The sequence below is a fragment of the Manis pentadactyla genome, chromosome X (genome assembly GCF_030020395.1).
Source record: "Manis pentadactyla isolate mManPen7 chromosome X, mManPen7.hap1, whole genome shotgun sequence".
NCBI classification, from domain to species: domain Eukaryota; kingdom Metazoa; phylum Chordata; class Mammalia; order Pholidota; family Manidae; genus Manis; species Manis pentadactyla.
In genome coordinates, this window is record NC_080038.1 from 61,530,020 (window position 1) to 61,556,487 (window position 26,468).

A 26,468-nucleotide genomic window follows, 5' to 3' on the forward strand; every position below is an offset into this window, starting at 1 on the left:
GTGAATGGAGTTGGGGGTGGACTGGAAACATCCCCAAACAGCACAGGCTGCGGCCGGCTGTGGGGGGGTTGGAGAGGGTGGGCGGGAGTCCTGAAGCGCACGCGCAGTCGGGGCCCCAGTTCCGCTCCCTCCCCTTCTCGGTGCCTCTTTCTCCGCCCTGCTCCCCCCCAAACACACTCGCGCACGGGCTCTCAAGGTGTTCTCCGCACAGCGGAAGATGGCGACAGACTGAGGGGGCATGGCCAGCGGGAGCCACGGGGCTGTGTCGCCCGGCGGCCGTCAGAGCGGCGCGAACGAAAGGCGGAAACGAGAGGCGCACTAAGTGAAGCCCCGCGTCTTCGTCCGGCGCTGGTGGCGCGGCCGGGAGCCAGGTGGCCCGCCCGAGCCGGAACTCTGGAGCAGCAGGCGCGGAGCGGTAGAGGAGCCGGCCCGGGACAGGCTCCAGCTGACGGCCACAGCACGAGCGCAGCCCGAAGGACCGGGCAGCCGGCCGGCGGGCGGGCCTAGAAAGGCGCGACCGAGGCAGGGAGCGGCGCGGAGCGGACAGCAGGCGGGTGGGCGAACGGGAGGGCAGGAGAGGAGAGGAGCGGGGAGAGCGAGGGAAGCGCGGCGGCCGGGCCCGCACGGCGGCGCCCAAGGGCGCAGAGCTGCGCCAAGCCGAGACGGCCAGAACAGAGTGTGAGCCCGGCGGCCGCCGGCGCAGAGTGGAGTGGCGCGGAGCCGAGGGCAGCTGAGGGACCCGACACTATGAGGAGTGCGGCGCCGCCGCCGCAGCCGCCACCGCCCCAGTGCTCCGCACCGCCCCCCGCCGGGACGCCGGGCAGCGCCTAGCGGGCCGGGCCGGGCGGCCGCGCCCCGGGCCGCCAGCGAGGGAGCGCGGGAGGGGCGCGGGGAGAGCACAAGAGCGCCCCGCGACTCCGGCCTGACCGGAGTCCCGGGCCGGCCGGCCGGCCTGCCTCACCATGCAGCCCCCGAGGTAGAGCCTGGACGGCTCTGAGGACCGCTGAGCGGCGCGCAGCCCACTCGCCATCCGAGTCGGCCGTCCGGCCTCGCGCCCGCCTGCTCCCTCCAACCCGGACTCCCATGAAATATGTTCAGGGGCGCTTGGATGTGGCCCGGGAAAGACGCCGCCGCGCTGACTATCTGCTGCTGCTGTTGCTGCTGGGCTCCCAGGCCAAGCGACAAACCTTGCGCTGACTCCGAGCGGGCGCAGCGATGGCGACTGTCCCTGGCGTCCCTGCTCTTCTTCACCGTGCTACTCGCTGACCATCTGTGGCTGTGCGCGGGGGCTCGGCCTCGAGCCAAGGAGCTAAGCAACGCCATGCGGCCACCGTGGGGGGCCAGCCGAGAGCGGCAGCCGGTGCCCTCTAGAGGGGTGCTGCAACTGCAGCTGCCGCCGCCGCCGCCTCCCGGCGAGTCCAGCGCACCCCAGGGCACCTGCAGCCCCCGATACAGCAACCTGACCAAAGCCGCCCCCACCGCCGGTTCTGGGCCGGACTGCGGCGGCGTCCCAGAGCCCACGGGGCTGGACGCAGCTTGCACCAAATTACAGTCTTTGCAGAGACTTTTCGAACCGACTACCCCAGCACCCCCTCTGCGGCCCCCTGACCCCCTTTCCCGTGCCCCTGCCGAGTTCCCCTCTGCCAAAAAAAACTTGCTCAAAGGCCACTTTCGGAACTTCACCCTCTCCTTTTGCGATACCTACACAGTGTGGGACTTGTTGTTGGGCATGGACCGCCCGGACAGCCTGGACTGCAGCCTGGACACGCTGCTAGGGGACCTGCTGGCCGTAGTGGCCAGCCCGGGCTCCAGGGCCTGGGAGGTATGTAGCAACTGTATCGAGGCATACCAGCGGCTTGACCGACACGCTCAGGAAAAATATGACGAGTTCGACCTCGTGCTGCATAAATACTTACAGGCAGAAGAATACTCAATCCAATCCTGCATGAAAGGCTGTAAGGTAGGGACTGCCGTCCGCGACCACAAAGGCTACTTCTGTGGCAGAAGCGCCAGTGGGACTGGGAGAGAAAGGGGGGTCTCCCCCTCTACTCACCCCACCTCCTCCCATCACCCCCACCGTTTTGAGTGCAGCACTATGAGTGCTACCTTGGGACGCTAAGGGGAGAAGGGGCCTCAGAGATTCAGGTCAGGTCAGGTAGCCACCTGGCTGACTTCTATTAAATCCAGGCAGGTTTCGGCATCGTGGACTGGGGCTTCCTGGCACCCTGTCCCCGAATGGGGAAGGAGGGGTCATTGGACCGTGGGCTGGCCAAGAGGTGGAAAGTGGGAGGTGGCTGCCCCAGTCTCCATCCTCAGCCAACAGTTCCCCCTTTCTTTCCTGGACTGCAATTGAAAATCTAGGGTCTGGCTGGTGCACGGCTAAGGCCAAAGGTGGAAGGAAGTATATTTGGAAAACTGCTCCTCACCCTTTGGCCCCTGCCAATGGGTGAGAGGAGGGGCACTTCTGGTGGTAGGGCACACCACACTGTTGACCTTATACGACCTGAGGTGGCTGGTCAGAGCCTGGGCAGGTGGAGCCCATGGGTGCCTGTCTTCTCCCATGGAGGGAACCAGCCAGCTCCTCTTCACTGACAAAAGAAGGAACTGGAGAGAGGGCACAGAGGCTTGTGGGAGGGCCCCTAAAGGTTGGTGAGTTACAAAATTCCCAGTGTCTTCCTAGTGCCCTAGGGGGGCGGTGGAGGGAAAGTTGGCTTTCTGGCTGCTGGGGACAGGCATCCGGAGGAGAAGTGAAACTGCTGCACAACAGGCCTGTGTAGGGCAGAGGTGAGTGTTGAGAAACTTCTTGACCCTGAGCATGGTCATTCTGGACAGTAGGTATGTGGGGGCTGTAAACATTTGGGACATGATGTTACTGCTTCATTGACTCAGGCTGGCCAGGTGGCCTGCCTTCAGGAGGAAAGAGAACAGAAAGGTCAAAGGGTCAAGTGACAAGGAGACCAGGTAGGGTGTTGGCCTCACCCATCCTCAAGCTGGGGGGCTGAGAGCTGGAGAGGGAGACAGTTGCCTCCTAGCCTAACTTGCCTCCTTCTGAGGCTTTGGGGAAGGGTAGAAAGTGTCCCTTTCCATCCAGTGTGAGCCCTGTGGACTTCTGCCAGGTTCCATACTCTTGGTGGGCTCCTTAGGTCTTGGACAGAGGGCTGGGGAAGAAGGGGGTAGCTCTTTGCTCCTGACTTCACTTTCTCATTCTCCTTTTTCCTGTTCTCGTAACCTAGCAGTCTCCCTCCCGCCTCCCTCAGCCTCAGCTGACTCACTGCCTCACTCACACTACCAAATGAGATATTCCACTTCTTAAAGGTGTACAGACACACACACACACACTGCCATGCATCACCACCATCTTGGGCAAAGTCACACAGAGATAGATTTTCACACCCACAAACAGTGCCACAGAAGCAGACACCGTGTCTCATACACACGCACATCTCCCCACCATGTCACAGACGTTTCACAGACACACAGGCAGAACTACTGTCACATGAAGAAGGATACACTTTGTCATATAGAGACAGAGACACATATCCTCAATGTCAGCGACAGGTATACACACTCATGTAGGAGCAGAGGGACAGGGTCCACTAGCAGATGAGATAAAGGGTGTCTGTCTTTTGTGGCCCTCCTTCCAACCCTGTGGCCCCAACTGTTTTTATTCCCTTCAATCACCAGGGTGAATAAGAGACCACACTAGAACTTTCATGGGGTTTCTTCCATGTTATAGTCAGCTTTAAGCTCTGTCTGATCCTGCACCAAATAGTAATCCCTCCTGTTGATTATTTTTACCAAGCAGTTTGATGTAGGAGAAAGATAACTGATCTCTTGGGTTCAGGAGGCCTTATCACCTCTACCACTTGTTAGCGGTATGACCTTGGGCGCATCATTCCACTTCTCTAAGCTTTCATTTCCTTATTTGTAAAACAGGAATAATTACCTTTGCTCTGGCCCATATCATGAGTCTTTTTGAAATTTAAGTGGGAAGAGGTAGCTGATAGTACTTTGTAAGAATAATATAACCTCTGATATTGATGTAATGCTTTGGGTTTTCAAGCACCAATACCATCACCATTACCCCCATTTTACACATGAGGAAACTGAGGTGCAGGGGAATCAAGCAGTTTGCCCTAAGGTCACTCAGCTAATGAGCAGATGCCAGGCCTCCAACTCACATGTTCTGGTGCTATGCTTGTGGTTTTACCATGGCCGTCCCTCCTTTCCTCTGTCTCCCTGTCCCTATTGCTGTGACTCTCTTGATTTCCCTCTCAAGAGAACTCCGCCTGCTCTTTTGTTGCCTGCTAGGCCCATAGAAGGGCTATGCCCACTTTATGGCTTTTCTTCCTGTCCTTCCAGCCCCTCTTCAGTGCTCTCTCTATCATCTGAGGCCTAGACCCACAGGCCTCTCTAGACCAGCTGTGTTATGCACACTAAGGGAAAAGAGCCCTGCTCTCCTCCTTCCTGAAGCACCTCTCTCTTTCCCTCATCACCCCACTTCTATTCCAGGCCTTCTTCACCGATCCCCAACCCTGCCTCCAGGCTCCAAGCCCTCCTGTTCAGGCCCTACCCGAAATGGGATCCCTTGGAGATGATGCCTCATCCTCAAAGCTTCTCCTGTGTGGAGAGCATACAGCCCAGGCCAGGATGAGAAGGCTTCCTCTACTTCTGGAAACCAAGCCTGGAACCTTTACTTCAGGGCCAGGTGACTCCCATCCCAGGGGCCCTCAGTAAGACCTTTCCTAGGCAGCCCCAGAAGCCCTGTTTTCAGCCTTTGCAATGTCTGCCCCTGTTTTGGGCCCCACAGGGCCCCACGAATCATACCTGTCCTCACTGCTGCCTGTGACACCTCCCAATTTAGTACCAGCTGCAATATTTCTTTAATGTGCGACTGACTTCCTCTCGCACGCACAGCAGGGCAATGTTAACTTAGGTAGGCGGATGCCCATACCCACCCTGGTCTCTCCCAACCCCTGGGGCCATGCTCCACCTGCTTTATCTCACTGTGCACACACACCCCAAATCCCTCAGCTCCCTCTCCTTGGCCCTCCTGGCCCTGTCTAGGGTTACTGGACAGCTATCTCACTCCCCCACTGCTCTCCATCCTTCCAACCCTGCCATGCCCCTATCTGGTTCTGATTGCTTCTCCCCCTATCTCTGCCCTTCCCCTACTCTAAATTCAGGACATTTGGACTGGGGCGAGTGGTGGAGCTGGGAAAAAACTCTGGCTTTTCTGTCATAGCTCTGATCCAAGAAGAGATAGAAGCTCAAGAGGAGGACGGTTCTCAGCTCTCTTATCAGCCATAGGGTCACATCAGTCAGTATACGTTAATGCCAAGGAAAGACATGATAGTTCTGTTCTGGACTTGGACTGGTGCAAACCCACCTTTCAGAACATGTGTTCGCTTCTGGGTCTCACACTGAACAGGTTGGAAGGACACTGGAACCCAAGTTCCCCTGGACAGAGCTGAAGAAGCTGTTTCACCTGGAGAAGAAGGGACTCAGGAGGATGTGGTCTCTTGACTTCAGGCCTCGGAAGAGTTGTCATGGTACAAAAGGACAGGCATGCCCTGCTTTGCCCTACAGGGACTTCAAAGTTAGAAAGTCCTGGATTCAAACCCAGCTCTTTTACATATTACTTGGGTGACCTTGAGCTAGGGACTTTAGCTCTCTGAGCCTCACTCTTCTCATCTGTAAAATGGAGATAATTCATTAGACCAGCTCTGTGTGGTCATTATTACTGAGAAGTCAACACAGTACCTAGGCCTGACACATCAGAGTTGCTCAGTTAAAAGTTTATCTCCTTCCAGAGAGGGAACAGACTGCCTGGGGAGGAGGTGAACCCTTGCTCCTGGGAAATATCTGCCTGATTTCAGGCAGACCACAGGAGAAAATGCTGTGAAGATGACTCTAACTCCAAATTACTGGGGGAGTTAGACCAGATGACCTCTGAGATATATTTCAGCCCAGAGTTTAGGCCTGTGAGCAGAGCCTGCTCCTGGAACAGCAGCCCTGGCTGGGAAGGGCTGGGGAAGGAGTCTAACACCCACACGTTGGGGAGGGGGCGCTGCCAGAACCTGCGCCTCGCCTTCTGCCCATACCTGTTGGGGCCCTGCTCTTCCTCCCCTCTGGCTGGCAGTTGTTTCTGCCTCACTGCCTTCCTCTCTCCTCCCACTTGCCACAGCTTTCCTGCCAAACAGGACTCCCTGGCTAACGCTGGTGTGGAGAGCAGGTTGCTCAGGGCACTGGGCAAAGAGCAGGAACCCCAAGTTGACTACTGGTCCCTGTTGTCACCCAATCTCACAGGCCAGGAAGAGTGCCCCCATCCACCTCCCTGACTCAGGGCTCTTGCAAGCAGAGAAGGTGCCCTGGTCCCTGTTTGGGTGTGAAGGGAGGGGGAGGCAGTCAAGAAGCAGCCTCCTGAGAACCATAGCAGAGCCTCCCCTGGGGAGGGGCCTCCAAATCCACAGAAACTCGTTGCCCAGAAATATAAGCACTGCACTTCTGGGGACAGAGGGCAGACCAAAGAAGAGGCAATGTTTATAGCTGGGACCAGGAGATAGTGGACCAAATGTGGGAGTAGGAAAGTGGCTCCATGTGGCCCACACCTCTCCAGGTCCACTCACCCTCATCCTGACCCACCCCCACTCCCAACTCCTAAATCCTTCCCAAATTTTAGCCTACACCCAGCACTCCCCCCACCCACATACCAGTGATCCCACAGCCTTCCCAGTCTCCTCCTAGATGATCATTCTAGGCCTTTCCCAAACCACATACCACACTTCACTCTCTAATCCTTAGCCTTGTACCTAGGCTCCTCCAACCCCTGCTTCTCCCAACAGTTACCCCCTCCCCTTCCCCCACTCCTGTCCTGCCCCTCTCTAACGGCCCACCCTTTCCCATCTCCCCTCCTACCCTATTTCCCTCATCTCCCACCTCTACCTCACACCTTCCAACCTTTACTCATATCCTTATACTCTTCTGGCCTCCTCCCCCAACCCCCAGCAGTGAACCTATTGCCCTTGACACCTCCATGCCCCTCACCTCCCTGACACCCCACTCATACTTCTCCACCCTTATATCCCCAACCCTCCTGTCCCCCGTTCCATCTTCTGGTTCCCCTCTTCTCCTGTCCCCTTCCTCTCGTCCTCCCCCTCTCTTCCTTTTCCTCCTCCTTCCCTTCTTTCCTCCCCACTCAGGTGGACATGGGCATGTGTGCATGCACACATGCTCAGACACACAGACACACATTCACACAGACACACAACCTTCTTCATGGCTACTTCCCATCCTTCCCACAGGCTGATGCCTGACTACTATAGTCACCATGGCAACGGGAACCTCCAGGAAGGATATACTGGTATCTCCTGAAGGTGGGGGTGGTGGGGAGTTAGGTGGAGGAAGGGAGCCCAGCAGCCTCCCACCCAGTCTCATGTCTGGCTGGAAGAGTCTGATGAACACAGTGGAGGTGGGGGTGGGGAAGGGGAAGATGGTGGGTGGGACAGAGATTAGAGGAGGGTCAAGGATCTCTGAAAATATCACAGATGTGAGAGGGTGCTTCTACGCCATGTGGGTGCATGTAGGTCTCCTCCCCAGGTGTCAGAACTTCAGGGTCAGGACACATCCACCTTCTGTGTGGGGGTGTTATGTAGGAGGCCACCTCAGGCTCCATTCCTTCAGATGCACCATTCTCCTATGCTGACCTGAGAGGCTTCTGTGGAATGGGTATGTTGTGTTCCTGTGGTTACAGGCACGCAGACCAGAGCGTGCACAGGTGGCCAGGCATGAGGGACCAGACTTACCTCCGTGGGCATAGCAGGGGTTCAGAAAAGCCTGAGTTTTTGACACCTTGAGCTACGCAAGTGCTTAGAGGGAAGAACAAAGGCACAGGCGACCTGCAGCTGGCCCTGGGGAGGGAAGGGCGGCTTAGTACACAGTGACAGGGGATGCCAGGGCCAAAGTTCCAGCTCAAATGGATTTTGGAGAAAGGATCCGGAACCTGAGCTACAAGTCCCTGGGCCAGAAGGCTAGGCAGGTTGGCACCAAAGAAGGAAAGGGTAAGACAGGGAAAGGGGAAAAGAAAATTGCAAGCTTTCAACTGCCTGGGAGATGCTATATGTGTCCATGAACTCATTTCATCCTGACAATCATCCTAGCAGGAAGGTACTCTCATTATCCGATATTACAAAGGAGACAGCTGAGGTTCAGTGAGGGAAAGTGAACCCCCCCAGGCCACATAGCTAAGAGGTGGGAGGACTGGGATGCATTTGCAATATTGTACAATCATCAGCTACCCATTTCTAAAACGTTTTTTATTCTCCTAAACAGAAACTCTATACCCACTAAACAATAATCCTCCATTTCTCCCTCCCACAACCCCTCCCCTGCCAGCACCTGAAAACCTCTCTTCTACTTTCTTTTTCTATGAATTTGGCTATTCTAGGCACCTCGTCTAAGTGGAATATACACTATTTGTCCTTTTGTGACTGGCTTCTTTCATTTAACATAATGTTTTCAAGGTCCATCCATGTTGTAACATGTATCAGTACTTCATTCCTTTTTATGGTTAAATAATATTCCATTGTCTGGATATACCACTTTTATTTGTGCACTCATCTCTATGGTCATTGGTGTTCCACTTCTGAACAATTATGAATAAACTTGTCAAGAACATTTCATGGACAGATTTTTGTGTGGACATATGATTTCATTTCCTTCCACCTTTGGCAGTTGTAAATAATGTTATTATGAACATTGATAAACAAGTCTCTGTTTGAATTCCTGCTTTAATTTCTTTTGAGTATATACCTAGATGTGGACTTGCGGGGTCATACTGTAATTCTATGTTTACTTTTTGAGGAACCACCATACTGTTTTCCACAGCACTGCACTATTTTACATTCTTATCAGCAATGCAAAAAAGTTCCAATTTCTCCACATCTTCACCAACACTTATTATTTTACATTTTCTGATAATAGTCACCCTAACAAATGTGACTATTTACTTTTGCATAGTTGGAATCATAAGATTTTTACTCTGCTCTTTTAAACTTTTTGTTAAAGTTATACTGAGTATCTTTCCATGTAATTAAAAATTCATAAATTCATTCTTGATAAGTGTACAATATCCCATCACATGAGTATAGTGCAATCTTAACTAATCCCCCACTGTTAGATATTTACTTTACTTCCAACTTTTACTATTATAAATTATGCTGTGACAAACTTCTTTGTTCATAAATCTTTGTCAGATCTGTGATTCCTTTTTTCTAATAAATGCTATCTCAATATTCTTTTCTTTCTCTACTTTGCTGAGTTTCTTAAATCACAAAATAATGCACGCTCATCATACCACATCTAACAATGCAGAAGTTTATAAATAAAACATTAATTACCCTCCCAGTCCCACTGCCCTGAGGTCACTGATGTTAACAATTCCGTGTGTATCCTTCCACTCCTCTCTCTGAACTTACATAAACATTTGCACACAAAATGACCTTTTCTTTCCTTTGTTTTACATACAAATGGGAGCATACTCTTTAATTCTCCAGGATGAACATTTGGGACTAGTCATACGGAATCAAAGAGTATTAACCTTTTTAAGGCTTCTGAAATACAAATTTCTTTTTTACCAAATTTATTTCCAGAAGGACTGTTCTAGTTTATACCCCTGCCAAAAGTGTGGGGCTAACTTATCATCCTTACCCAGTTTTGAGTCTCATATTTTTAAAGCTTTACTAATTTGGAGTTGAAAAATGGTATAGTATTGACTTTTAATTTGCATTTCTAAGGTCAAACTATTGTTTTCTTGTTTATAGGCCATTTGTATTGCCTGTTTTGTGAATTGTCTGTTCAGGTCTTGTGTTTTTCTTACTGATTTGCATGTACTATGTTATATGTATCAGTGATTTTAACCTTTTTTTGATCACATTTGTGACAGTTCTTTTTTCATTTGTTATTTGAATCTTAGAGCTGAAAGAAGGGAATAAGAAAGAAAGGAACTATCTCAGACACTTTTTATGTACTTTCTCTCAGTTCTTCAATTCTTACATCTGCCTTATGAAATGCATATATATTTATCCCCAATTTACATAGGAGAAGAATGGATCAGAGAGGTTAAGTAACTAGCTCAAGGTCATCCAGCTAATAAGGGTTGGAACTGGGATTTGAATCCAGGTCAGATTCAGGGGTTTGATTGCCAGAAGGTAATGGTACTACCCAATCTGTGCCAGTGTAATTATACTATGGATAAAGCTTTGTGCTAGCTGCTTTACAGATATTATTTACAAAAAAGTAAGGATAGGTGCTTTAATTATCGCCATTTTGCAGATGAGGAAAGTGTTGATCAGGGAAATTAAGTAACTTGCTTGAAGTTTCATAACCAGTAGGAGCAGTCCTGGGATTTGACTGCAAAATTGTTTGAGCTTAAAGATGTTTGACTCTGCCTTCTCCCTATACATGCTGTCTCCCTAGGGACCATCCTCTTAGATACAAATTGAAGCTCAGAGGGGGAAAGTACTTTGCTCACAGTCGCATAGCAAATTACTGGCTGAGTCCCTGTCTCCTTTCAAGATGACTTGTCCAGGTTTACACAGCTAGTTAATGGTAAAGCCAAAATCTGAACCCAGCTCTGGCTAACTCTCCACTTGACTGAAGTAAAGGCTTTGTGATGAAGAATAATTTATGGAGCCAGCTGGGGAGAAGGAGCAATAAGGTAGAGTGCATGGCTGCCCTGAGGCCTTTCTGGAGGAATGGACTGGGGCATTTGAATCTTCCAGCATAAGGCAGTTCTAGAAGCTCCTAAATAAATAGGACCTAGAACACGAGAACCTGTGTCAAAAGGCAAAAAACCTTAACACAAGAAGACAGCTGCCCTCCCTTCACCAGTTACCAAAGGTTTAGCAGGAATAGTGAGCCTCATGCTATGTCCATCTCACACTGTGTGTATGTGTGTGTGTGTGTGTGTGTGAGAGAGAGAGAGAGAGAGAGAGGAAAGAGGGGAGGGAGTGCTCTGGTGGAGGAATGGAAGTGGTCATTAATAGTCCCTAGTACCCAAATGTTCTTCCCCCTATATTGTCTTACAAAGAAAAACTTCCTCATTTAGGGAATGGGCTGAATACACTAATTTTAGAAAGTCACTCTCCTATCCAGTCCTAGAAATCTCTCCCCAACTTGACCTGAAATTCTGTCAAAAAGATTTGTTTGACTAACAAGCTAATTACTTCGATGGTGACAATATAATGGAAGGACAACCCTGGGGGCAATATGGCATATAAGAGCTTGGGCACTGAAGTCCAGGTAAACCCAGCTTCAAATTCCAGTTTGAAACCTGTCTTCTCCATAAAATAGTTGTTGAGACCTTGAACATATTCTTTCATGTCTCTTGGAACCTCACTTCACATTTGAAACTCAGAAATAGGGTGAGGCTTAAATGTGAGGCTTAAATGACATACAACATGCTAACCTCTTAAGGGCACCATTCCTGTGGGATGAAAAGTGCTCAAGAAATGGTAGTCACCATTATTATCACTGGCTGTGTGACCTTGGGCAAGTTATTTAACTCTTTAATCCTTCCTGTCCTTACTTGTAAATATGTTGCCACCTAAGGGAATGGTTGTGGGGATTCAATGAATAGTTGTCAGTTGCTTAGAAAAGAGACCTATAGTAAGCACTTAATAAATAGCAGCTATTATTCTCACCTTAACTAGATTTTTATTCTTCTCACCAAATGACTGCTTAATACCCAGTTGAGACTGACAACACTGGAGTGGACTGCTTGGGGGAAGGCAAAGGTAATTTGGGAGCAAGAGGTGAAGTGTCTGGCATGGGGGTGGGAGGTCAGGAGACAGAAGGCAACTGCAGATATTCTCATGACTGAGGGCACAGAGACATGCTTAAGTGGGGAAGGCAAGAGGCTGAGGTGGAAGGACTTAAAGGCCTTGGTTTACCTTATCCCCAGGGACCAAGCACAGCTGACAGGTCCTTCTGTCAGGTCTCTGTTCTCCCTAGCCTCTCATCTGTTTAGAAGGCACTGTGTTTGAGAAAGGAGGTAAGGCAGGGGCAGGGAGCTGGCTTCATAATAATCCCTGCAAAAGGCTGGAGATTGCTTCCTGGGCCTGGGTCCAGGACTAGCAGTGTGGGACAAATGGATGTGCCTGGGAGGGGCCAGTGGGATTTGATGTCATGCATGTCTATGTGCAGCTCAGAGGAAGCTACAGTTGTCACTGTCATCCTGGCACTTTCTGTGGTGGCCTGCACAGCTATTGTGCACAGAAGCCCCCAAAGCTCCCTTCCTCTCACATTAGTTGCTCTCTTTGGTTATGGGACCACTCATTAGTTCTCTTGGTCCATTAAGCTTACCTGGCCCGAGCCTAGGGAGTAGATGGTCTAGGAGTGGACAGTGCAGGGTGGGGTTTGGGGGCTGAGTTTTGTGAGATCAGATCAGGCCAAGTCTTGGGAATTTTGTTTTGTTGTTTTTGAGGCTCAAGTCTGCAGATCAGTTTATATTTTTATTTTATTTTCATTTTATCAAAGTAATATATGTTCATAATTTCAAAATACATGTATAAGCTATATATAAAGATATATATATATATGCTATAAGCTATACACACACCTACTAACTCTTGAGAGTTAAACACTTGAAATTCTCTTAGCTGTTTCTCCTGTTAGTTACCTCCACAATTCTAATGGTATGCCAGTACTGCTTTTTCTTGGCTTTTCTGTTCAAGTTTATCTGTGTGTGTGTGTGTGTGTGTGTGTGTGTGTGTGTGTGTATCTACACACACATAGATAGATACACACATATGCATATATATATATGTAGATCTATTATATATATATATATCCTTGTAGTTTGTGTCATTCTTTTAAATTATATATATGTAATTATATATATATACAAACTTTAATATCTTTTAAATGATAAATACAGATCTCAATGCTTTAATTAAAACAGAAGCCCTCTGCTCCACCTCTGAGCCTCACTCTTCAGAGTTATGTACTTCCAAATCTCTTAACTGTTTCTCCTGATATTTACCTCTACCTCTCTAAATGGCAGGCCAATACTGCTATTTTTATTTTCTTTTCTGTTTTAAATATCTATTGACTTTTTATTTTATTAGAGGAGGATTTAGGTCTCTTACTACCAGCAGCACCATATGCACATACTTCCCCCCTCATACAGCCAGTATTGACATATCACAATTTCTGGTTTTAACAGTATTCCATTTTTACATTATTAGGATTATAAATAATATTCGCAGCTAAATCATGTAGAATACTATGATCAGATTTCCTTCCTTGGTTGACTTCTTTTCCCAGAGTTAATAATTGCCTCTTTTTTTTCCTGTTTGCTTAGTTTTCTATGACTAGTGGATCCCCACTTTCTCCATCAGAGCTGTAAAATTCATGCAAACACATTACATAACCCATTACTTCCTTTTTCTTATAGCTTTCCACCTTGCTCCAATCTGGGCTAGTTGCTGGAGGCTTGGTTTTCAAGTGCTTAGATTTCAAGTACTTAGCAAGCACCTCCTCTGTATACCCAGCTCCTTTAATGAAATCCTGAGAGTAATGCACAGATAAGTAAAATACAATCCCTGTCCTCAGGGAGACTACAGATGTCTCACCAGAAGGCTTGGGCTCCTCACAAAGACTTTAATCTAGGCTGTCTTTGATCCCATCTTCCAGACAGGCCTTCCCCATCCATCTTCCACTGAATTACCAGAAGAAGACAATACAGTCCCCCAGAGAGTTATTGTGGTCTTAGGCTGCCTTAACAGGAACAGAATTTCTAGGAGGAAGGCTGATATTTCTACTTGACTGTGTTGATAAACTATCTGGGGATCACATTCAGTTGCAAGGGGACACAGAAATATAGAAACTTATCTGAATGAGAACAACCAGTATAGAAGAATGAACTGGAAACCACATCCCATGAAATAGATGAAAAAACTGGAAATGTTTGGCTTCTTGGAACATAGCTCTCTCCATTTTTCTTCCCTCTCATTCACTTTTTTATTGGCTGCAGTCTGGTTTCTGCTCCCACTGCTTCACTGAAACTGCTCTCACCATGATGAGACTGCCAGCATGTTCCTGTCTAATCCTTATCTGGCCACACCCTATTCTTTAAATTTTCTCCCCTCCTAGTTTACAGAACACCACTCTGTTTCTCCTCCAGTCTCTTAAACCACCCCTCCATTTTCATCAGATTCCCTTACTCCATCTGCCCCTTAAAGGTTAGTGTTTTCCAGGGATCCGCTGTTGATCTTTTTCTGTGTTCACTCTCCCTAAGCAATATCAATCACTTCCTTGGCTTCCACTATTGCTTTGTCAGTCAGGGTGAGCTAGGTTATGCTGTGGTAACAAACAACTCCCAAATATCAGAGGCTTAGCATAACAGTTCTTCTTGTTCACAATACATGTCCAGAACAAGTCAGCAAGGTGCATCTGCTCATGATGGTCACCAAGAGACCCAGGCTAGTAAAGGGCACATTTCAACACTGCTTCCACAGTCAGCAACAGAGGGAAGAGAATGTGGCCAATCATATACCAAGTCTTAAGGCTTCTCCCCAGAAATGAGCCATGTCACTCACATTTCACTGGCCAAAGTATGTCATATGGCCATGCCTAACTTCAAAGGGTATGGGCAGGTTCAGTACTGTTATGTTCCTACCTATTAACCCCTTAACCCTTGATGACTCCTGATTAACCTCTGAAATCTTGATCACTCCCAAACTTTTATCTCTAGTCCAGACCCTCCTTCTGAGCTCAGACCATTATGTCCAACTACCTAACTGACCCACATATACTTCAAAGTCAACATGACCACAAACTGAATTCATCTCTGCCCCCAGATCTACTCCTTCTTTTGATTTTCCTTCCTTAATGAATGAAACATCCTGCCTCCCAAGCCAGAAACCTGGTAGTCATCCTGGACCCATCCTTCTCCCTCATTTCCCACATCCGAAAGTTATCCTGTTGGTTCTTTCTCCTTGACATCTTTTCTCACATCCACCCTCTCCTCTCCATTTCTTAATTTTGCTGCTGCTGCCTTAGTTGAGGTCCCTATCATCTCTTACTCAGATTGTTGCAATAGTCTTCTAACTGATCTCCCTACCTCCAGGCTTGATGCCTAGACTCCATCATCCACACTTTGAGACCTAGTCCAAAAAGTTATTCACAGAAGTGATAAGTGATCTTTTAAAAAGCAATTATTTAAAACTCATTTAAGGCTCTCCATTGCCTATAGGATGAAGCCCAGCTCCTCCTCAGCATCCAAAGCATATCATAAATATGGTATGGCCTTCCTCTGCAGCCTCATCTCCCATCATGCCCTCCTTCGCACCCTCTAACTATGTTAAACTACCTATAGTGTCTGGACCCAGCACTGTTTCATGGCTCCAGGCCTTTATGCCTGCTGATTCCTTTGCGTGAAATGCACTCATCCCTGCCCTATTCCACCTAGTGAACTTCTATTCATTTTTCCAAGTCCTAACTCAAGCCTTTCCCATATGGAGATGTTTCCTATCCTTCAGGCTTTAAAATGCAGTTGATCACCCTTTATGCTACCACTGTACCAAGTACATATCACTTATCACAGTGACTTACAATGATTGATTCATATGGTTGTCTCTCCTGCTCCTTGAAGGTAGGAATCTTGTCTTACTCATTTCTATCATCTGTAGATCCCAAGCACACTGCCAGGCACTCAGAAGATGTTCAGAAAGTGATCATTGCTTGAACAAATGAACCGGAAGCCCTGATTCAGGGAAGTTTACAAATACCTGCAGGGCAGGCATGGAGGATTGCAAGCCAGCTGTTCTGTATGACCCTGGGAGAGCTGGTAGAAGCCATGAGTAGAGCCAGAGAGGCATTAACTCAGCTCAAGAAAAAACTTCTTTAATTGCTAGAGTTGTCTGAAGCTATGGTCTGCCCTAGGAAAGAGTGAGGGATGCCCTGTAATAAGAGGTTTATAATCAGTATCTGAATAGCACTTGACAGTGATGTCAGAGTAGAAATTTCAATAGCAGATAGGGAAGTGCAGTGATGGATGACTCTCATGGCCCTTCCATTCTGGAGTGGTTATGAGCCTGCCTCCTCTGCTCACTTGATTGATATGGATCATATAGGCTCCTGAAGAGCTGCCCTGCATGTGGGACACTGCTTCTCCACTAACCAGGCTTCCCCTGGCCAGGCCAGGCCCACCCAGCAGCCACTGGCCTTTGAGCAGATGGCCTAAGAGGCTCAGAGGTGTGAGGGCCCTCTGGAACTGCATTGGCTAAAGGTTCTTACCCCTCTGTAGCCATCCACCCTGCCTTTCCTCTAGGCTGTGTCAGGCCACTTTGACTCATGACTGCTCATTCTCAGAAGTAGGAGAGTTGCTTATTTTTACAGCCACTTAAGTAAAGCCGCATCATCCACCTGGATTGGCCCTGTAATACCTCTAATCCCAGACTGACTCTGCCAGTCCCAATGAACTCCTGCTCTCCCAGAACTATGTCCATGACCTCTTTATCCTGGGTTGGAGAGACTGACTTTGACCTTACCCTGCTCTGATCCAACTCTTTAAAAGCCCAGAATCAGGAATAGGAGCACATGGCTTTTTTCAGATCCTGCCTAGGAAGGCCCATCACACAGTTGGAGGTGTGCTGACTGATGTCGCGCAGACATGGGATTGGTCATCAGAGTACGTCCCTTTTAATCCTGGCTTTGTAGTTGATTTTTTGCATGCCTCTGACTTGGCTAAATCAACCTCCTTTTCTGGACCTTAGTTTACCCCTAGGTAAAATCAGATGGCTGGGTGGTTACTTGTGTGCTGGGAGCTGTGGGTTTCATCCCCAAGCCTAACCCAGATAGCTGCCTGGCCGCCCCATGCTCTGCAGCTGCAGCTCTTGGCCAAGGGTCCCTAGAGTGCATTAAGAAAACAAGCAGCCATGAAGAGAAGGTCTGTAGGGAGGATTTGGATGGGAAAACAGACCCTAGGGAGGGAGGTAAGGTGGAATCCAAGAAGGAAACTGCCGACTTCCTGTTTGGCAAGAACTAAAGCTCTCCTACTAGAGGGTTTTCCAGCCCCAGAACCAAGGAGTCCACGATGGCTTCCTCTTTCTAAACCCTCCGGCTCTGAGTTTTGGCTTTGCACTGTGTGTGTACACACACACTCGCATGCATTCACACAACGCTCTGGAGGCCAGGAGAAGTCAGGTGCTTCTTCCAGTGGGGTTCAGGGGTGAAACTGCCCTGGCCATGGCTGCAAGCCAGAGAGCAGGATGGGCAGGCTCTCCAGGTCTTCCCGACACCCCTTAAACTGGCAACTGCAAAGCCCAGTTTTGTCTGCAAGATGAGGATCCCCCTCATCTTGCCTGCTCCCATTTCAAGAGTGGCTTAACAGCCCAACCAGGAGGAGGGGTGGAACAGCCTTCCTAGCTTCCTTTGTGGGTTAACTGGTGTTCCCTCTAGTTGCTCCCTGCTTCCTTCCCCTCCCAGTTCCTATAGCAACTTGGCTGTAGCAGCCAGAACTTGATTGAGCCTAGGGATGGCCTGACGGAGGTGGGACAGGGGCTTCTGTAGAGAAAGGATGGCACTGCCAGCTCAAGGCTTTCCCCCCAACCCAGTCTCTGCTGTTGCCTCGATGGTCCAAGATGGTTATGCTCAGAGGACAGCGCATGATGAAGAAGGCTTTTCTGCCAGGGATGGAGTCTAAAGAGCCTGAAAGATCAGAACCAGCCTGGTTCTCCTCAGCTCTCCTCCCTGACCCATGCCCTGGCATCCTGCCCTCTCAGTTTGTGGTTTGCAGTCACTGGTAGGATTGTCCAGTAAGAGGAACTCTGGAGTTGGAGCTGAGAAACCAGGTTTCAAGCTCCTCCCTCTGCTACTTTTATGTGCGTGTAGACAACTCCTTCCCCCTTTTCTGGGCCTCAGTTTCCTCAACTATAAAATGATGAAGTCGGGCTAAGCTGATAGTTCTCTGCATATTAAAGTTACCTGAGCTAGAGAAGTGTGGGCCTCCCAGAAAGATTCTGACTTAGTCTGCAGTGTGGTGTGGGCCAAGCAGGAGCATATTTGAAAGACTCTGAGTGATCCTAATATGCATCCAGAGTTGAGAAACTATAGCAAAAGACCTCCAAGAGTCTCCCAACTGACTGTTGTCTGGTTCTGAGACATTGGTTCCCTTTTCCCTACATGCCCTACCTCCAGGGAGTCCCACAGCTCTCCTATCCCTGGTTCTCCTGGCTCTTCCCCATCCTTCTGGATGACTGCCCAGGCCCCCTGTGACTGTCCGAACAACCTGACCCCCCTTCACCTCCCTTATACCCTCCACCTCTTATCCCCATGCTCTTCCTCCCAACCCTGGTTTCTCCCTCCCCCCATTACCACCATTTCTTACCCTCAAACTCCCTACTCTGACAAGACAGGGCAAGCTACTTAGGCCCCTCTAGCAAAGAGGGCTGCAGGGACTAAGGCAGGCTTGCTTCCTGGGTGGTCGCACTGATGGCCAGACTTTTCACCTGAGAAGGACCCCCCCAACCCTGGCCACCTAGGAGGCAATCACCTCAGCTGGCCATCTATGAAGCCAAGGAATTGGATTACCTCTCAGCCCCATGTTGTTCTTCTTCCTCCATTCCCCTCATTTTCTCCTTGCCTGTTCCTGCTTCGCCACCCACAGGCCTGGTGCCCTCCACAGGCAATCTGATCACCCACTTGTTGCCATGGTGACTGGCTGGGAGCGTGGGGCTTGAGGGAGGGTCGTCTAATTAAGGAGAAAGGCCACACTCCCACTGTCAGGCCACCCCTTTTTTGGCTCCCATTTCCCTCCCCTGTCCCTGGAGCAGATGAGGGGAGTGTCCAGCCACCATAGCCTGTTGTTATCCCAATTGCAGTTGCCAGGGAGAAGAGTTGGACCTCCAACAGGGCTTCCTCACCTAGGAGCAGGAACACTGAATGGGAGGAGCCCAGAGAGAATCCCACAGGGGCCTCTGGACCCTGCTGGTGGGAGAGGGGGTGATTCCACAGTTTGGGGTGAGGGCCGTAGGAGGACCCTGGGTCTAGGCTGCAGAGACTGGGGCACAGGCTGTGGACAGAGCCTCATCTTGGCACTCTGGGACAAAAAAGATGGAGATGGTTCTCTGAGGTACTGGGGCCCTTAGCTCCAGGAACATTCTTTTCTTTCCTGTCTTATTTGTTTGCACTATGTTCCTGCTGCTCTAGTCTCCTCCTTCTTACCCTTGTTTTCTGAAATTCCTGTCTTCCTTACCCACCTTCATCCCCTGCTCACTCTGACCCTCACTGTCTTCTTCACAGCCGTCTTACCCACTTCTGTCTCACCCTGTCAACCCCCAGCTCTTTCCTACCCCTCAGCTTCTCTCACTCTCTCACCCCTTCACCTCCCTTATACCCTCCACATCTTACCCCCATGCTCTTCCTCCCAATCCTGGTTTCTCCTTCCCTGCCATTACCACCATTTCTTACCCTCAAACTCCCTACTCCTTCTTACCCTTTCTTTCTCACAACCTCCTTCCTCGTGCCACAACCACCCCCACCACTGCCACTCTTCCCCATCCCTTAGACCCTCTCCAACCCTCTAGTGCTCTCTTCCACTGCCTCTCACCTTCACTTGTTCCTTCCCACCCTCCTATCATTCTCATCCCTTTGCACAGACCTTTCATCCCAATCATTTCACTTTTAGGAGTTTATATAAATAAAATTTAACATAAGTGTGCAAGAGACATGTGTACAAAGATGCTCACCAAAGCACTGTTTATAACAGTACAAATTTGGAAGTGACTTCAATGTCCATCCACAGGGGATCGGTCCCCTTTGCATTCCATTTACACAGAATCCTCCTCTTTTCTTTTAGCACACCATGCATTTATTCACCTCCACACATCTGCAGAAGCTGGAGCCTCAGCCTGGAATGCCCTTTTGTCTTATCTGTACCTGTCCCATTTAAAATCCTACTTTGAGTCTTAGCTCAACTGTTATTCCCTCACTGAGATCCTTATCTGCTTCCCTCCAGCAGCCAAAGGTTGAACCTCTTCAAAGTATAGACCATATGCCATAGATTCAATTAGATGTGTGTACCCATGAAACTGGAATTCCTCTGAGAGTAAGGACATGTACTCTTTTACTCATCCTGTTCATTCAGTCAACAGACATTTTTTTTGGTATCATTAATCTACAATTACATGAAGAACATTATGTTTACTAGGCTCCCCTCTTCACCAAGTCCCCCCCACAAACCCCATTATAGTCACTGTCCATGAGCATAGTAAGATGCTGTAAAATCACTACTTGTCTTCTCTGTGTTGCAAAGCCTCCCCATGCCCCCCCAACATTACACATACTAATCGTAATGCCCCCTTTCTTTTTTCCTGTCCTTATCCGTCCCTTCCCACCCATCCTCCCCAGTCCCTTTCCCTTTGGTAACTGTTAGTCCATTCTTGGGTTCTGTGAGTCTGCTGCTGTTTTGTTCCTTCAGGTTTTCTTTTCAACAGATATTTTGTACATATGTTGTGCTGAGTATACACAATGGTCAATAAGATAAACCCATGACTGCTTTCATGTATTTCCCATTTTGGTGAGGTTGACAGAAAAAACCAAAGTAAGGGTGCAAAGTCATACTTGTGGTAAAAAATAGTTAAGAAAAAAGAATGAGGGGGCATCCTCTAGCTAGAGTGGTCAGTTAGACCCTCTCTGAGGAGGTTACATGTGAACTGAGGCCTGAGAGATGAGAAGGATCTAGCCATGCCAAAAGTTGGGGGAAGAACATTCCAGGCCAAGAGAACAGTGTGTGCCAAGGCCCCAAGGTGGGAAGAAGTAGGGTATATTCAAGGAGAAGCAAGAAAAGCTCTGCATGTGGAGCATGATGGGCTTGAAGGGACAGCTAGACAATGAAGTTGGAGAGACAGACAGGGGCCAGGTTATGCAGGAGCTTGAAGTCTATGGTCCAAAGTCTGGGTTTTATTGTAAATGCACTCAAGGTTTTGAAGCAAGGGAGTAACATGACCCGATGGCATTTTGAGATGGCCCTTTCTCCTGTGTGAACAATGGATTCAAAAGAGCAAGAGTGAAGCCATGGGGTCCAGATAGGAGACAGTGGCCTAAGTTGTGGAAGTGGGATGAGAATTGGTGTGCCTTGCTGATGCAAGGAAAGGATGCAAGGAAAGAGAGAAATGAAGGCTGACTCCTAGGATTCTGGTTTGAACACCCAGGAGGATGGTTGTAGCACTTGACTAAAATGGTCAAGACTTGGGGGTGAGGGCAGATTTGGAGTTAAAAACAATCAAGAACTTCATTTGAAGATTTAGAGAATGCTAGGTTTGAAATACCTGTGAGATATCCAAGCCCTAAACAACACTTTGTTCCTCAGGGCCTTGATTTGCCCCGCCACCCCCTACCATGCACCATCTCTACCCCACCCCTTCTTTGACAAAGGCCAGTATGGGATTACATTGCCAAAGTAAATGTTCGTGGTGTAGTTATTTGTATTTTAGTGTAAATGTTTAAATTAGTGTGAGAATCTGTGATCATGTTGTTCAGAGTGTGGCTGAAAGGTCTGCAGCAGCTCAGTGCCCTGGGTCCTTTTTGAAAACACAGATTCTGAGCCCACGTCAGTCTTCTCTTGAAGCTGAGTTAGAGGGGGCCATCTGAATATTTTACACGCCCCCTAGGGTATTATGAGGCACACTGAAGTCTGAGACTCATTGCTGTAAGGAGCAACTATGAGAAGGTGCCCCCGAAGATAAAAGGACTGCATGTGGGGAGGGCCTGAAGCCAGTGTGTGAGAGTTGCCTGGGCATCCTGTTAGAATGCAGGCACTGATGTGGCTGGGCGGGGTAGGGTCTGGGACTCCCCACTTCTCACGAGCTCTTAGATAATGCTGATATTGCTGGTTTGGGCCCACACTTTCAGTAGCAAGGTGCTAGATCTTTTTTGATTCCCAAAAGGAGATGATTTTGCTCCTCAGGGACCTTTGGGAATGGCTGGGGACATTTTCTTGGTTGTCACAACTGGGGGAAGGGGAAGACTCAATTGGCAACTACTGGGTAAAGGCAAAGGGTGTTGCTCAATGTCCTATAATGCACAAGACAGTCTTTATTACAAAGAATGATCAGGTCCAAGATATCAGTAGTGTTGCCATTGATAAACTCTGGGCTTGATGGTAGCCAAAGAGTATTGAGCAGGGAATCTTTCTGAGCTAGGATCCAATGCCCAGGAGGAGTGGGCCAGAAGCATGCCCATGAAGTGAAACTGCAAGCAAAGTTTCCAAACGAAAGGTGGTGTCTGCTCCACACCAGGGCTGAAGCCAGAAGAACAGAACATGGATGAATAGAGCTTGAAAGGCACATGTCGTGCCTGGTAAGGCAGATTCCTGTTTTTGAAAAAAATAACCGTTCACATTTGAGTTGCATTTTAGAGTTTACAAAACATTTTCCTGTGTCATATTATTTGAGCCACCCAACATCCTAATGAGGTAGAGCAAGGATTCTCTCCACCTCTTTCTTGAATTTAGAAACTTAACACCATTGGCCAAAGAACTGTTTGCTAAATTGAATTTAACTGAAATTTACCTTCCTCATGATAGGTGACCTCAGGCAAGCCAGGACACCTCTTAGGGCCAACTGTCAAATGCTAGGCTTGGATGGGAAGATTGGTAATGCCTCTTCCAGCTCTGACATAGGAGTAATTTTACAATTTGACCAACAAACAAATTCTAAGTCTTGGATGACTGCAGATTGTGGCACTCAGGGGTCCTAGCTATGAGATGGGAGATCTTAGGGTACAATGTAGTGGTCTTGACCCAAACCCTTCTTCTCCACCCCCTGGATACCGAGGTGGGGTTGGCAAGTATGCACCCTCCCCCACCCCATAGACTCCAAGTACACCCCTCCTCATCCCTTTCCCCTGTGGCGGGAAGGGGCTGGCACCTGGGCTGACACTCTTTCCTCTCCCCACAGGCTGTCTACAAGGCCTGGCTGTGCTCAGAATACTTCAGCGTGACCCAGCAGGAATGCCAGCGCTGGGTGCCCTGCAAGCAATACTGCCTGGAGGTGCAGACCCGGTGCCCCTTTATACTCCCTGACAATGAGGAAATGGTGTACGGAGGGCTCCCTGGCTTTATCTGTGCAGGTAAAGGCAAGGCACTGGGGAGGAGGGGAGGAGGCCAGGAGGCTGGGGGCCCAGGGCAGGCCCCAGGTCGGAGCTGCTGGGGCAGGGAGGACAGCAGGGAGGAAAGGTTAGGAAAAGGTTAGTGGCTGGAGCAGTGTTCAGCAAGGTCCCCAGGTTGGGATAGGGGCAAAGAGCAAAGTGGTCATCTCTCTCTAGAACATGCCGAGACTGGGAGTCATCCCAGAGAAACTGCCTGGGGTCTTTGGGAGAGAAATGTCCAGAAAAGGAAGGTGCTAAGGGGCAGGAGGTAAGGAGTCTTGGGCACAGCTACCAGAGCATCCCAGCATTAGAAGTCTCCTCTCTAGGAAAGGCACAGCCATCATCCCCTTTAGCACCCCACCACTCCTTCCTTATCCATTGGCAGGGTTGCTGGATACTTCGCCAAAGCAGCCGGAAACCAAGTGCTGTGACGTGAAGTGGGTCTCCTGTGAATCGGAGAAGAAGTTCAAGGAGTCTGAGGCCCCCAAAACCCACCACCAGCAATTCCACCATTCCTATTTCCACCACTACCACCAACAGTACCACCACTACCACCCTCGGCATGACCCCCCAGGCCGCATCAGCCACAAGCCCTCCCTGCTGCCAGTTTCTGGGGGCTCCAGCCTCAGTCCCAGCAGGATCCGGCTCTATGTCTTTGTTCTCATGCTCCTTCATACCATGGTGTCCTTTTCCAGCAACCAGGAGGGTGGAAGACTGGGGCTGGAGGCACTGCCTGCCCTAGAAGAGGGCCTGACTCGGGAAGAGTGACAGCTGGGAGGGAGGACAGACTTCCACCACATACTGACATCAGCTCCAGGCCCCCCCCACAATGGGAGGCGTAGGACCAGGTTGGGGGCAGGAATAAATGGGGGACCACAAATCACCTCCAACCTACCCCACCCCAAAAGCAGCCCCAACAGAATGGCCAGAGGGCCCCCAGGGAGCTGCCAAACTCATCCAGGAGAAAAAGGCAGGAGCGGCAGGCACCCCGCCCCCCAGGCGCCCATTTGTGGAGCTCAGCAAAAAATGGAGGGCAGTAGGGGCTGGAAATGCCCAGGCCTGCTGAGAGCCCTGGCCCTAGGGAAGTAGGCCGCTCACCCAGCCTTGGCCCTGCGGGGAATGCTGGGGGGCATAGAGGGGAGAAGCTCTTTCTCCCTTCTGCATTCCCTTTGTTGCCACGATCCTTAATTCCCTCCTGCCCATGACCCTACAGGCCACGGCAGATGGTACAGCAACCCTCCTCCCACTCCAGCACACCTTGCCCCACATGGGGCCACCACAGTGATGTGCCAGGCTGGGAGATGAGGTGTGCATAGTCGCAGCTAGGTCGGGGCCCCAGTTAAGCTATGCCCCCAAAATCCTAGGCAATGAGGGACTAGAAAGGAGAGCAAAATAGGTGGCAAGAGAGAGTAAGAGATAGAGAAGAGGGAGAGGAAGGGAGAGATGTGGGCAGAGAGCTTGGAGAGAAGGCCTCATGGACTATTGCCACCTGGCTTTGGGGCTATGGGTGATCAGTGTTCAGGTAGGCTCGGGGACAGCTCCACAAATCAGAAAGGGTTGCATAAGGAACACTATGGGGAAAGAGCACAGCAACTGGCTTGTTGGACCTCAAAACAGAAGGCAGAGGGCCCGTGGTCAGTTAGCCGTGTGTGAAGGGCCCCATCTTACAGAAGGTGCACATACTCCCAAGCGCCACTCACCCTGGAGATCTTGGCCTTGGGGCCAAAGACATTCCCATTTCCGATCTCCATGGGGAGGAGGGACTGAAGCCCAAGTGGGTCAGGCCTGGCCTGGGTCCCCGGACTCCCCCATTTTGTTGTAGCCCAGGCCTCCATGAAGGAGAACCTGGTGGCATTGCCCCAGGGCTTTCCAGAGATGAGCCTTCCCTGTCCCCACCCTGTCCCTATCCCCAGCCTACCAAAGAGTATTCATCCCTTCCTATCCCTGACCCCATGGGTTACTACCCCAATTATGGAACAACCAGACTCCTCACCCTGTAGGGGGTCCCCCCTGATCCAGCCACCCCTGCCCATGGCTGGGGAAAGTCCAGAGACTGGCAAGAGGACCCATTGGATAAAGATAATGTGCTGTTGTCCAATGGCTGAGAGACTTAACTGTTGAGTCTGCCCAGAGGGCTAGATGAAAGGCATTGAGAGCCCCTGGGGGGCCATTAACCTTGTGCTGATCTCCTGGGAGCAGGAGGCCACATTGCCTGGGACCTCTAAAAGCCAACCAGGAGCAGAGAAGAAAGGGAGCCAAAACTATGTTCTGGGACAGGCCAAGGGTCTTTCAGTGCCAGAAGGGCCTGTGTCCTAGGCTGTGAGGCCCATGAGTTAAGGGGAGGGGTGTGCCTGGAGTTGCACTATGTGTATCCAAGAAGGAGAGAGGTAGGGGACAACTGGAATTGGTTGGCTGGGGATAAATGAGGGGGCCTCCCTAGTAGAGAGGGAATCATTTGAGAGCCTCAGCTGGGTCCCAAATAGGCTTTGTGAGACTGGGGAGTTCTTCCAGCCAGTTTTCTCTTTTCTCACAGTGTGCGCCCTGTCCTCACTCCCATGCCTGTCCACACATTCCCTGTTTGGCCCTCAGCACTTCGAGCCTAGCCACATACCTTATCCTTAGAGTGCTCTTTTCAGCTGGGGAAGGGAAGAGGTGCTGGCTCCTTTCCAGAGATGCTTATGTAGACATGAGAGATCCTACATACTGCCTTCTAGCTCCTGCACTCTCAGTTGGGGAAAGGGACCAGAAAGGAAAGGGGGACCTTAGGGCCCCAAGGAATGGACCCAGGGAATGGAGACTCCCATCTTCTCTTCCCCTTCACCAAGTGCCCAGGAGACCCCTGGCTCAGACCAGCCCAGGGCCTTGCCCAGTGGCAGGGGAAAGGGGCACCTCACTCCACCTCAAAGTCATTTGACTGTCCCTCTCTGCCCCACTTTCCAGACCTTCCACCACCTCTCCAGCTGCCCCTGCCCTCCATCACAGGCAGCAGAGCTGGGCAGCTTTCTTATGCCATTTTCTACACTGTGCTTCATGAGTAGGACTTTCTTGCACTAGTTCCTATGACTGAGTCTCCAAGCTGGATTCCTAGTAGTTCCCATCCCTTCCTCCCTCCCCCTGGCTATGATTCAGTTGTGCCCCTTTCCCTGCCTCTGTATTTCAGTGAGAGTCTCTGTATGTGTACTGCTTTCTGTTTTGTTGCATTGTGGGGCAGAGGCCTCTCTGCTCTTGTTTAACTCCATAAAGAAATAAATAGTAAGACTTGATGATAACCCTCCCTTCCTGGTTTTCTTCTGTAGTCATGTGTGGCCTGTGGCTTG

The 26,468-nt window shown here is 49.9% G+C and overlaps 1 protein-coding gene across 1 annotated transcript; it reads left to right on the top strand.

The window, feature by feature from the left end:
- Positions 1-738: 738 nt before the first annotated feature.
- Positions 739-26,420, top strand: NALF2 (NALCN channel auxiliary factor 2). Its single transcript, XM_036932443.2, has 3 exons — positions 739-1,960; positions 22,962-23,133; positions 23,537-26,420. The coding sequence occupies exons 1-3, from the start codon at positions 1,091-1,093 to the stop codon at positions 23,917-23,919; spliced, it is 1,425 nt and encodes a 474-aa protein (XP_036788338.2). The 5' UTR covers positions 739-1,090; the 3' UTR covers positions 23,920-26,420.
- Positions 26,421-26,468: the final 48 nt, after the last annotated feature.